At 40.7% G+C, this 13905-nt stretch overlaps 1 protein-coding gene across 5 annotated transcripts in view; it reads right to left on the reverse strand.

Moving 5' to 3' along the window:
* The window catches only part of NUDT3 (nudix hydrolase 3), a 129083-nt gene that overhangs the window by 48476 nt on the left and 66702 nt on the right, over positions 1-13905 (reverse strand). For all 5 annotated transcript variants that reach the window (XM_028478573.1, XM_007120644.2, XM_028478575.2 and 2 more), the window contains one exon: positions 10771-10881. In XM_028478573.1, the coding sequence (XP_028334374.1) occupies positions 10771-10881 (111 nt within the window). The remainder of the gene's footprint in view (positions 1-10770; positions 10882-13905) is intronic.

Consider the following 13905-nt stretch of genomic DNA (forward strand, 5'->3'; position numbering starts at 1 on the left):
GCGTCCAGAGCCTGTGCTCCACAATGGGAGAGGCCACAACAGTGAGAGGCCCGTGTACTGCAAAAAAAAAAAAAAAAAAAAAAAAATTAAATTAAATAATAGAAATTCAGAAAATGCTACCTAAATAAAGCCTGATTTTCAACAAACAAATGCGGTTGGTTTGTGATCTCTCTTGATTTACAGTAATTTACATCTGGATATATTTTCTCATATTAACATTTCTATTAAACAATATTCCGAAGGTTATAAACCTTTATTTGCCTTCATTTATCATTTAGGAGACTAAAAAATAAAACTACCTTCTTCCAAGAGCTTGGAGCTTCTCAGTTTACAGTTCAAAATAAAAATCTGCAAAACAGATCATCCACCTAATTAAGAACACATCTTAGACGCAGGAGGGAAGAGATATGGGAACATATGTATATGTATAACTGATTCACTTTGTTGTAAAGCAGAAACTGACACACGATTATAAAGCAATTATTCTCCAATAAAGATGAAAATAAAAAAGAAAAAGAACACATCTTTTGGTTGTTTTCCATTATGAGCCTTTTAGTACTACTACTGCTATTGTTTTAATCTACTATGCATATATTATTTGATTGACATTTTAAAAACGAATTTTTAAAATTAGTTGCTTATGTTGAAAGATCAGGAGACGTCAAATAAGAATCCAGCTTTCGGGGCTTCCCTGGTGGCGCAGTGGTTAAGAATCTCCCTGCCAATGCAGGGGATACGGTTCGAGCCCTGGTCCGGGAAGATCCCACATGCCATGGAGCAACTAAGCCCATGCACTATAACTGCTGAGCCCGTGCGCCACAACTACTGAAGCCCACGTGCCTAGAGCCTGTGCTCCGCAACAAGAGAAGCCACTGCAATGAGAAGCCCACGCACTGCAACGAAGAGTAGCCCCCACTTGCCGCAACTAAAGAAACCCCGTGTGCAGCAATGAAGACCCAACACAGCCAAAAATAAAATAAATAAATAATAAACTTTTTTAAAAAAGCACCTGTGTATTTAAACAAGGTCAATAACATAAATATGTAATAACATTTTGAATAACACTTTTCATAAAGCCAAGAGTATCCATTAAGTATTTTTACAAAAGTCGAAATGACGGTCACTAAAAATTCTCAATCATTTTAAGGTTGACTCCGGAAGTCATCGTGGAAGTAACCCAGGAGTAGCCATTTACCATTTCGAGGCAGCCTAGGAGCAGAGAGGAGTCCTCCTCTGAAAGGAGAAACAGGCCTCCCTTGCTCTGGGGCCAGAGTTGAATTACATTCTCGGTCATGTGAGCACAGAGCAAAAACTGAGCACAGGGATTATCACAGCTGCCTCAGCCAAGCCCTTCACTGGAGGCAGTGTCTATGCCAAGGTCTCCTTTCATCCCTGAACTGTAACTGAGAGGAAAGGCCCTTTCTAAGTTCTCAGCTGCCAGAAACAGGAGATTCAATACGGATTTACTTAAGGGCCTTTGCCAGAGATCCGCGGGATTCAATCTGTACTCTAACATAAAATGGCCTCACACCAACGGTCTTCCATCTAAGACATGGTATGTTTTCTCTGATCATTTTATATATTCAAAATGACTTTTTCTAAGGAAAAGCTCTTAACTTCTTTTGCTATATTTTTGGGTATATGCTTTTCTAGGACCACAGAATAAACATGTTGCCACACACAAACATGTATCCCATGTTAGGTGAACAAAGGCTTTCCTGAAATGTTTTACCACTGAGCCACATTTCCCATTAAATTCTTAAAAAAGAATAAATTACCAGAATAAGATAATTAAATATAATGCAATAAGAGACATGATTCTTACATTTTATAATGCTTTGACCATAGAAGCTAAAAATATCTATCTTTTTACCAAGTAAAAATAAAGACATGGTAGTACTTATAAAAACACAATTTTTCTTGGGGAAAGTGGCATCCATCATTGTTGTACTTCGTGGTTTCTTCCTGAAGACTTTGAGTGTAGGTGGCAAATGATAAGTGTTTAAGCTTATTTTCTTCTGAACTTTTTATTTTGAAAAATTTCAACCACAGAAAAATCCTTTGCCTATTTTTGAAGCAATTTTTAAAAATTTATTATTATTATTATTAATTTTTTGGCAAGTGGCTTGTGGGATCCTAGTTTCCTGGCTGGTATCGAACCTGGGCCCCCTGCAGTGGAAGCACAGAATTCAAATCACTGGACCACCAGGGAATTCCCTTAAATCAATTTTAAAGATAAATCTATAGGTGCATATAACATGTATGTATATTATTAATAATTCATATTCATGTGGTTTTTAAATTCCTTAAAAATTAAATAATAGAGGGCTTCCCTGGTGGCGCAGTGGTTGAGAGTCCACCTGTCGATGCAGGGGACACAGGTTCGTGCCCCGGTCTGGGAAGGTCCCACATGCCGCGGAGCGGCTGGGCCCGGGAGCCATGGCCGCTGAGCCTGCGCGTCCAGAGCCTGTGCTCCACAATGGGAGAGGCCACAACAGTGAGAGGCCCGTGTACTGCAAAAAAAAAAAAAAAAAAAAAAAAATTAAATTAAATAATAGAAATTCAGAAAATGCTACCTAAATAAAGCCTGATTTTCAACAAACAAATGCGGTTGGTTTGTGATCTCTCTTGATTTACAGTAATTTACATCTGGATATATTTTCTCATATTAACATTTCTATTAAACAATATTCCGAAGGTTATAAACCTTTATTTGCCTTCATTTATCATTTAGGAGACTAAAAAATAAAACTACCTTCTTCCAAGAGCTTGGAGCTTCTCAGTTTACAGTTCAAAATAAAAATCTGCAAAACAGATCATCCACCTAATTAAGAACACATCTTAGACGCAGGAGGGAAGAGATATGGGAACATATGTATATGTATAACTGATTCACTTTGTTGTAAAGCAGAAACTGACACACGATTATAAAGCAATTATTCTCCAATAAAGATGAAAATAAAAAAGAAAAAGAACACATCTTTTGGTTGTTTTCCATTATGAGCCTTTTAGTACTACTACTGCTATTGTTTTAATCTACTATGCATATATTATTTGATTGACATTTTAAAAACGAATTTTTAAAATTAGTTGCTTATGTTGAAAGATCAGGAGACGTCAAATAAGAATCCAGCTTTCGGGGCTTCCCTGGTGGCGCAGTGGTTAAGAATCTCCCTGCCAATGCAGGGGATACGGTTCGAGCCCTGGTCCGGGAAGATCCCACATGCCATGGAGCAACTAAGCCCGTGCGCCACAACTACTGAGCCTGCACTCTAGAGCCCGCGAGCCACAGCTACTGAAGCCCGCGGGCCTAGACCCCGTGCTCCGCAACAAGAGAAGCCACCGCAGTGAGAAGCCCGCTCACTGCAACAAAGAGTGTCCCTCGCTCGCTGCAACTGGAGAAAGCCCGTGCGTAGCAACGAAGACCCAACGCAGCCAAAAATAAAATAAATTTATAAAACTATATATATATTTTTTAAAAATCCAGCTTTCATGCTTCTCTTAAAACATCAGTCACACTGCGTCTTAATTGCCACATGAAAACTACCGGCTGGGCCTGAAGAGGACAGTCTCTGGTCTAGGGTAGGCTCTCCCCACTTTACCAGAGCTACACCCACCGTCAACTGCCTGACTGCTTCCCTACAAGCTTATGAGCTGGAGACCCCTGGTCTACATTACTTCCCTGTTTTATTTATCATGTTGAAATGACTGAAATTATTCTTAATATATTTTGATATATATTTTGTGGTTAAAGTTCTAAATTTAAAAAAATTAATGTATTTCCCTAATAAATTCTGTGATACACTATCCCCACCTTCCATTCATAACTGTTTAGGCTGGGCCAAAAAGTAAAGATGAAAATACAACACAGTCACACAGAGCCTTCACTTTTTTCTCCACTCCAAACAGAGTCAAACACTAAGCTAAGAAAAAGGCTGACAAAACTGTATTTCAAATTATTCCCAAGTAGTCACAGGCTTTTCAAATGTTCTACTTGTATATAACAAGAGACATGAAACACTGTTTCTCTGTCAGAGACAGTTCTGAGATACCAACGGGAGCCTTCTGGTTGCTATGTTACATAAAGAGAGTACAACCTTTTTTTTTTTTTTTTTTGCAGGGACAGGGAACACATAGTACAGGAATTGGGATAAGAAGATATAGATTTTAAAAATAAAGTTCACTATGGCATTTTCCCTGTTCTTATCTGAAAATACAAATGAGATCAAGAAGGGTTACAATAAATTCTTGATAGGCTGACATAAATAAGATTAGTAAGGCTAGAGATAATCAGGAAGCAGCTCTGGGCTCAAGGCAACCATGATCCTTGATACTATAATAAAGCATCTAGATGTTCAAAAAACTATCTTAAATGAAGGTGAATTCAGTCAAACATGCTGTGAAATGTTTACATAAGACAGTGTATCAAAAACTTGACAGAATTCCCCCCTCGCGGTCCAATGGTTAAGACACCACGCTTCCACTGCAGGCAGCGCAGGTTCGATCCCTGGTCGGGGAAATATAAGAAGCCACGAGCTGCGCAGCAAGGCCAAAACAAAACAAAAACCCCCAAAAACTTGAGGGAGGGCAGCAAGGTACAAGGAAGTTTAAAGCGACATCACTGACTTGAAAAAATTTCCATGACGGTGAATTTATGTGGCAAAGCAACAGGTGGTAAGAGACAAAGGAGCAGCAGAGAAGTGTGATATTAGGACACAGGTGAGGAAATGAGAGAACAAGTTCCTTGTTTTTTTTAAAGCTAGGCCTATGTCACAGGTTAATTATCAGGCTGCCTACAAAAACTTTATAATTTATATGCTAGAAATGGATATGGATATAGACCTTGTCCAGACATGCGGCAGCAGATAAAAGGAACTGGCATTTGGCCACACTCTCAGTTATCACTGGCTACATTTCTCTAAAGGCAGAAGGTACCCATCTTTGTCACCCTTGAAGAGAATGCAGTTGAAGTCTGCACATAATTTTTTCCTGTTTTTGTTTTCAGATGTACTGTATCTTTGTGATAACATTCTTGGTTTGGCTGAGGTGAGAATGGATGAAAGAAATGGAAACATAACAGTTGAACAGAAGACAGAACAGTTTCAGATCCAGCTTCTCTTTCTTCCCTGTCAGGCAGCAGTTTTACCTTTCCCATTGAATTAGCAAGAAAGAATAGCTCTGAAAACCACACAAAGAAGTGCTTTTCTTTTTTATTACAGAGAGAACATCACATGGCTGGCTCATACTAGCCTTTGCTAGAGATGCACTGTTACCAAGGCCCATGGCCAGTCCTGGGAGAAAGCCTCATCCCTCTGAGGGGTCACTACAATAGGACTTTAACTAGAAGCAGTTAAAAAATGGAAGCTAGTTTCCAAAAGGGAATATTTCAGCCCTTTAAAGATTTTGGGGTTTTTTTTGATGTGGACCATTTTTAAAGTCTTTACTGAATTTGTTACAATATTGTTTCTGTTTTATGTTTTGGTTTTTTGGCTGAGAGGCACGTGGGATCTTAGCTCCCTGACTAGGGATAGAACCGCACCCCCTGCACTGGAAGGTGAAGTCTTAACCACTGGACTGCCACAGAAGTTCAGCCCTTTAAATGTGACTGGTAATGTTTCAAGTGCTACAGATTTATGTTTCTGAGATTCAGCCAATATGCTAAAAGTTTTAAGCTGGGTTGAACAAAGCTTCAGAACAGGTTGAGTTTTATGGTATCTAGGACTGACAATGCCATGATAAACTACTTAATAACCTCATTCCATTCACGTTTATACAGAAAATTTTTCTAGTAACAAATATATGTTCAATTTAGAAAACTTGATAATCTAAGAGCTAACGCAAAGATAACCACTGTGAACATCTGATGGGCATTCTTTCAAGGCATTAGGAGTGTGGGTGCTAAGACTAGATGTTCTGGATTCAAATCTTACCTGGAGCACTTGAGCACATTTAGCTGGGCACAATTTGTCCTGGTGTGCCAGGACAAATTACTTGATCTCATTGACTCTCAACCTGTAAAATGTAGATAATAACAGTTCCTACCTCATTAGATCTGGTGAGGAAATGAGGCGACATATGCAAAACCCTTAAACATAGCTTGGCACATAGTAAGTGTACAAGTAGTGTAATCTGTTCTTTCTGTACAAATAGACACACATATTTCTTCCCCACTAAATGGTTTTCTATCATAAATACTGTTTCATAACCTGCTTTGATCACTTAGGAATGTGCTGCAAATATTTTCCTGTGTTATTAAATATCTTTTTACTACATACACAGGACCATTGGTACAGCTGCTGCAGGCAGTACTTAAGCACAGGCTGTCATGTTTTATAGCACATGACCTTGCCACTCTGAGATCAGTTAGAGGAATAAGAAATCAGCAACTGATGCAAAGGTAAAGCAGACATCTTCAAAATGGCTAGAAACTGATGTGGCCTAGCAGCTCTTGAAGGTTGTAAGTAGGCAAAACCGATCAAGTCCTCTCTCAGGAAGGCTGAATGTGAGATACACAGATGGAGTGAGTCAACAGACAGGTTAGTGACGCACAAGGGAGGAAAAACACCAAACAAAAGGTGGTAAGTTGGGACTTCCCTGGTGGCGCAATGGTTGAGAATCTGCCTGCCAATGCAGGGGACATGGGTTCGAGCCCTAGTCCGGGAAGATCCCACATGCCGCGGAGCAACTAAGCCTGTGTGCCACAACTATTGAGCCTGTGCTCTAGAGCCCGCGAGCCACAACTACTGAGCCCACGTGCTACAACTACTGAGCCTGTGCTCTAGAGCCCACGTGCTACAACTATTGAGCCCTTGCACCTACAGCCCGTGCTCTGCAACAAGAGAAGCCCACCGCAATGAGAAGCCTGCGCACTGCAATGAAGAGTAGCCCCCACTCACTGCAACTAGAGAAAGCCCGCGTGCAGCAATGAAGACCCAACGCAGCCAAAAATAAATAAATAATATAAATTTTCTTAAAAAAAAAAAAAGTGGTAAGCAGAAGCCGGGAGGCTAAGAAGACATTAGAAAGGCAGCGCTCCACAGTGGAAGAGAGGGGCTGGGCCTCTGGTATGGTGACCAGGCTCTTGAGCTACAGTGTGTTCCCACCATCCATCCACCCACTGCGAGCAAGGCCTGCCTGTGCTCTGTGACCTAAGTTTCCAGTTCTGCACAGCCTGGCTGGACAGCTGCTGTGATACTGCCATATTCTTCTCCCTCAATTAACTGAGGGACCTGTAGATGTTATGTCTACTCCTGACAACCCAAAAGGGCCTACCTCAACTGCATTTATGCGGCTGCTCTAGCAGTCACACCAAAAACTGCAGCACTTATTTTGTTCAGCACTTGTTATGTGTTAAGCACTGGGGATTCAACAGTGAGCAAGAAAGAATGGTACCTGGCTACACAGAGTGTAAAGTCTAGCACAGAAGACAACTAGACAAGCGATATGAATAAAACATGATAAATACGATGCTAGAAGTACAGACTGCAATGGAAACACATACGGAGAACAAGTCTGCAGGGAGGAATCATGAAGACTGCATGGAGGAAGAGACCTTCAGGGTGAAGCACAAAGTTAGCCTAGTGTGCCAGATACTACAGATGGCTCACTCAGTACCCATCACCACCCACGTGGATTCCATGACTGCCAGTCAGCCTTGTGAAGTTATAGTCTTGACTGAGCTGCAGTGAACTGGATCGGCCTTTCCTAACAGTCCACCCCTGAGTCCTGGCCTCATTTAACAGGAAAGGTTTAGGAGACCAGACATATTTTATGATTTTGTAATGTTTAAAAGAATTTGGCCTATTAGACAGTAACCTCGACTTTGAAAGTATAACTGAATAACTTATTTCTGACTTGTGATTTTAAGTTGAAAATCTTAGTAAGTTTATATACACTATGGGAATATTTAAGATTCATCTTATTTATAAGTTTAATACATGACATTCACAGGACATTTTGCTGAAGAGCCTCATAAGATTTTCATTTTTTTAAAGTCAGACAACTGACGTTCTTTAAAAAGCAATCAAATTAATTAAATTTATAAATGTAATTTGAAACATCTAAAACTCTTCAATGAACTGGCCTAGGCATTATCCAAAGGCCCCTTAAAAATCTCCTTTGCTTATAAACATAGCAATCAGATCTTCAAGCATTAGGAAAGAACAAAGTTTTTGAATGTGTTTTTTTTTTTTTAACATCTTTATTGGAGTATAACTGTTTTACAATGGTGTGTTAGTTTCTGCTTTACAACAAAGTGAATCAGTTATACATATACATATGTTCCCATATCTCTCCCCTCTTGCGTCTCCCTCCCTCCCACCCTCCCTATCCCACCCCTCTAGGTGGTCACAAAGCACAGAGCTGATCTCCCTGTGCTATGCAGCTGCTTCCCCTCTCTCACTTCGTCACAGCTTACCCTTCCCCCTCCCCATATCCTCAAGTCCATACTCTAGTAGGTCTGTGTTTTATTCCCATCCTACCTGAATGTGTGCTTTTAAAAAGTCATAACATTTTGAAAACTAAATAAACCCCTGAACAGTGGTTTCTGCTTACAAAAGCTACCCTTCAAGGACAATAAAAAATATCTACCTACATCCTCTCAGATTCAAGTCTTATTCTCTGTTGACAGACGTGGAATTAGAAAAGCCACCCCCTCCATTTTATTTTGATGTAAGCCACGGAAATGTTTGTCTTTATAATGACACATTTCTCTAATTTAAACTGTCTGTACGAATATTTGGTTTATTTGGTACCTTATTCTTTATCCTCTCAATAATGCTGGAATAAAGAACAGGGTATGATATGACTCTTGACTGGAGAGTAAAAAATTTGCTCAAAGTCGGGCAGGATTCTTCAGGGCTGAGAATGGCAGGCAGGGTTTAATTTCAAGCTTGGGATTCCCTTTAAGACAGGAGGTAGGTAAGATATTGACCATATGAAAAGTATACTTTAATTATCTGTGCTGCATTGTTCACCTTCTCATGTCCCAACTCCACTTTATTCTCCACTCTATTCCCCCTTTTACCGACTGAAGGATGGTACGTAATTTCCAGGAAACAAAAGGGTAACCCTATATCCTTTTCAACTCCCTCACCGTACTTCCTATTGCAATCATCTAGTTTTCTACATCTTAGTTGCACTTATATAACCCAAGGACAATTCAATTGTAGCACTCAACGAAACAATAGTAACAACAATGGGTATAAGTTTTCCTGAGACAGATGCCAAATCCAAATGTGCTCTACAGAGGTAAAGCTGTCACACTTCCCCCAAAACTTCTAAACCAGGCAGCAAGTTTTGCCCAAGGTCTCTGAATTTTTTCCTTCCTCTCTATTCTAGAACCATCAGTCTATTCCAGGTCTTCCAACAACCTGTCTGAATCCACAGAGCCGCAATAACTCTGTCAAACATCACTTTTGCCTTAGGTGCCTCAGAACTCACAGAAGCCAACTAGATTGAAATCAAAATTATGTAGCTTAGGTCCACCAATTGGCCCTACCACACTTATTTGAACAGTCAAATCTTTGAGATCCTCCAGAAATAACTCTGATAATTTCCAATTGGGGTATTTCTTCAGGACTTTTATGTTCCATCTGTCATCGAAGCACGTATTAATTACTTTCTATTCACCTAGTGTGTACTAGGCACAAGAAGGGAGGATTTAAAATAGGAAATATAATCTTTGTCCTCAGAGGTTACAATCTAGTTAGAGATACACAGATATATGATAAAATGAGAGTGGCACGAGTCAACATAAGTTTGCAGGACTTCAGAGCAAGGAAAGAATTCCTTGGGTATTCCAAAGTAAAATTAGTCTAAGAGACTTCAGCAAGGGCTTGACCCAAAAGAAATGCAGAATTTAGACTTTTTCTAAGCTCTACTTTATGTCCTTAAAATCAGTCTTAAGTCCCTTCTGGAACAAGGAAATGGATCTAAAAAGCACTATGTAGCCAAGGCAAGTAAATGGGGGTGGTTAAAACTTACACCACTGAGTTAGGACTCCTAAACGAGATTAGCATAAGCAGAGCAGAGCATGGTATTGCCACAAGAGGCTATGGAGAAACATTAGTTCCTTCCTCCTGGTTTTGAATTGCAATTTGTTTCTCAGTTTCCTCAACAAAATTGTAAGCCCTTGAAGTAAGGGAACCAAGATTTGACTTCTGACTGTTTAGTCTAGAGTATCTAGTAAGATATACTGGGCATGGCCCAAGAACTCAATACATATATGTTGAATATCATGTGACCAAATAAAAAGAAGATACTATTGTCTCTCAAGGTGCACGATTAACAACTTCTGGCTAACAGAACTATTGCTTTAGCCACTGCTCTACTGCCAGGACCCAGGGAGCATAGGAGAACAAGGGCTCCCTCCTCCTCACCCAAAGGTTAATGAGAATAAGCCATTAATACCAATACTGCTTACTCCTCTTATTTCTTAGGGCTGATGAACTATTTGATTCTTGATCTTCTGCCACAGGTAACAGAGGCAGCGTGGGAAGAGATCCATAGGAAATCACAAAGGACTGTCTCGTATAATCACATACGGTCACTACTACGAGCCCTCCCCTTGCACAGAGTGCCTGATAAACATCACCATGTCACAACCTGACTGCCCCTTTAATCAAGGAGGCATGTGGTAACTGTTAAGTGCTTTCTTTCTGTGATCATGAGTCTGTTCATTCAGTGAGTGGTGATAAATTAAAAAACTACACAGACATGACAGGTTCATGATGACAAGGTATAGCCGTGCCCTTTGTTCGCAGTGCACACCTCCTCACAGACTTCACGGACTGCTGCCACACTTGGCTCCTCCTCGGGCTCCATGCCTCCTCCAGGGACAATCCATCGGTCTGGATGGCGACTACTGCTCACAAGTAGCACCTGAAAGTCACAGAGGTCACATGGGTAGTTAAAAACTCAAAAAGACACATTCATACAAATTCAGAGTTTAAACACCACAAAAAAATACCTAAGATCCATTCTTTGTTGATACCTCTCCAAATCACTTCTTGAAAAGTAGCTTTCATTTCTGTATGAAAAAGCAGACAATCTGCCTAGTAAAAGCAGAAGGGCATCTGAAGCAGTGGCCATTATGTGTTCCCCCCTCAGACTCTCACTCAGTTGTCCAATCTATCCTCTCCTTTGTTCATTTCTCTAAAGCCCTTTGAACACACAGCTGACAAAGACACTCAAAAAAACACAAAAAACAAAGATTGTCACTGATGAGCCTGTGAGTGCTATGAAGAGCTGGCCTTGGGCCTAGTTGGCACCACAGTCCCAACTTTCCCTCCAAGGTTCTCACTCCTGTGTGCCCCAGGTCCTGCTCCATCAGATGGCCATAGGCCGATACTACACATCACCCTAAGCTCTAAGTATGCGCTGAGAACCTAACTCTCTCACCGACATGAGGACAAGAAAGATTTCTTTTCATCATTCTTTCAGCTGAGATAAAACTGGAATTCTTTTACTGGAAACTTTATCAAGAAATGACATTTAATGGCCATCATTAAAATGTCTACAAATAATAAATGCTGGAGAGGATGTGGAGAAAAGGGAACCCCCCTAAAGTGTTGGTGGGAATGTAAATTGGTGCAGCCACTATGGAAAACAGTATGGAGGTTCCTCAAAAAACTAAAAAGTGTTGCCATTTGATCCAGCAATCCCATTCCTGGACATATACCCAGATAAAACTAAAAAGATACATGCACCCCTATGTTCACAGCAGCACTATTTGCAATAGCCAAAACAAGGAAACAATCTAAATGTCCATCAACAGATGAATGGATAAAGAAGAGGTGGTACATATATACACAATGGAATATTACTCAGCCATAAAAAAGAATGAAATAATGCTATTTGCAGCAACATGGATGGACCTAGAGAATATCATACCTAGCAAAGTAAGTCAGAAAGAAAGACAAATACCGTATGATATCACCTATACGTGGAATCTAAAATACGACACAAATGAACATATCTATGAAACAGAAACAGACTCACAGACATAGAGAACAGACTGGTGGGTGCCAAGGGCGGGGTGGGGGGGAGCAGTGGCAGAGGGAAGGATTGGGAGTTTGGGACTAGCAGATGCAAACTAGTATATATAGGATGGATAAACAACAAGGTCGTACTGTATAGCACAGGGAAATATATTCAATATCCTGTGATAAACCATAATGAAAAAGAATATGAAAAAGAATACATATATAACTGAGTCACTTTGCTGTACAGGAGAAATTAACGCAACAATTGTAAAGCAACTATACTGCAATAAAATTAATTTTAAAAAAAGAAACGAAAAGAAACCAAACACAAAATATTGATATAGAATATAGGTTACTAATTCAAACTTAACCAGTATTGGAGTCATGGTTGAAATAAAATCTAGAATTTCCCTAGTTTCTTTTCCTTAACCCTCTCTAGGACAGATGCAAATAAAGTTAACTTTACTCCTCATTTGGAGGTAGCACTGGGTAGGCATTATTTCCAGAACTAAAGGAATCCTCAATTGCTCCCTAAACAATCATTTTCTGATGATGTCTTTTGGGCCTCAGGCCCGATTCCAAACCGTATTCCCCACCCACCCCTCCACTCCCCAGCACTTAACTTCTACTCTGCAGTCATCTTTGTTGCCTGAAAGAAATCACTCCTTCCTCTCTGGCGCTCACAGATCCCACCACTCACTTCCAGTTCCCTACCTTCCAGTATTCTGTCTCCCACTTAAGGTCTCTGCAACTATGAGCCCTTGGAAATTCTACCTTTTTCTTCAACTTTAATCCCTTTTCTTCTTGCCATGATAGATTCTCCTGATGCTCTTCTACAAAATCTATGATCTGAAGACTTAGAGGGGGCCACAAGATATAAGAAGGAAATCCATGAATCCATATACAGTCACCAGTATATAGCCCATGGACTGAGAAAATAATGTCTTAAACTTACAAGCACTATTTTTTAAAAATATATATAAACTCTGCTTTGATTAATACAACATGGAATAGCTTAAAATAATATAAAATCCACAGTAGTTTTAGGTTGGTGTGTATATATATTTAATCAAGGGATATTAAAAGTACTATGTGAGGGAATTCCCTGGCGGCCCAGTGGTTAGGACTCGGCACTTCCACTGCAGTGGCCTGGGTTCAATCCCTGGCTGAGGAACTAAGAGCCCGCAAGCCACGAGGTGCAGCCAAATAATTAATTTTTAAAAAGTACAATGTGGAGGTTTCATGAAATTATGCTTTTAAATAGGAGTCTTTGTTAGACTCCTACTTCATGCCATATAAAAAAATTAACTCATAGTGGACCAACAACCTAAACGTAAGAGCTAAAACTATAAACAGGGGTAAATCTTTTTTTTGTCTGCTGTGGCCTCTCCCGTTGCGGAGCACAGGCTCCGGACGCGCAGGCTCAGCGGCCATGGCTCACGGGCCCAGCCGCTCCGCGGCACGTGGGATCCTCCCAGTCCGGGGCGCGAACCCGGTTCCCCTGCATCGGCAGGTGGACGCGCAACCACTGCGCCACCAGGGAAGCCCCAGGGGTAAATCTTAATGACCCTGGATTTGGTAACATAGGCCAAATTCTTAGACATGACAACAAAAGCCTGAGAAACAAAACCAAAAAATTTTTGATAAATTAGACTTCATCAAAATTAAAAACTTCTGGGCTTCCCTGGTGGCGCAGTGGTTGGGAGTCCACCTGACGATGCGGGGGATGCGGGTTCGTGCCCCAGTCCGGGAGGATCCCGCATGCCGCGGAGTGGCTGGGCCCGTGAGCCATGGCCGCTGGGCCTGAGCGTCCGGAGCCTGTGCTCCGCGGCGGGAGAAGCCGCAGCAGTGAGAGGCCCCCGTACCGCAAAAAAAAAAAAAAAAAAAAAAAAAAATTAAAAACTTCTGTGAATTGAAGAAC

This window comes from Physeter macrocephalus, chromosome 18 (genome assembly GCF_002837175.3).
Source record: "Physeter macrocephalus isolate SW-GA chromosome 18, ASM283717v5, whole genome shotgun sequence".
Classification (NCBI taxonomy): domain Eukaryota; kingdom Metazoa; phylum Chordata; class Mammalia; order Artiodactyla; family Physeteridae; genus Physeter; species Physeter macrocephalus.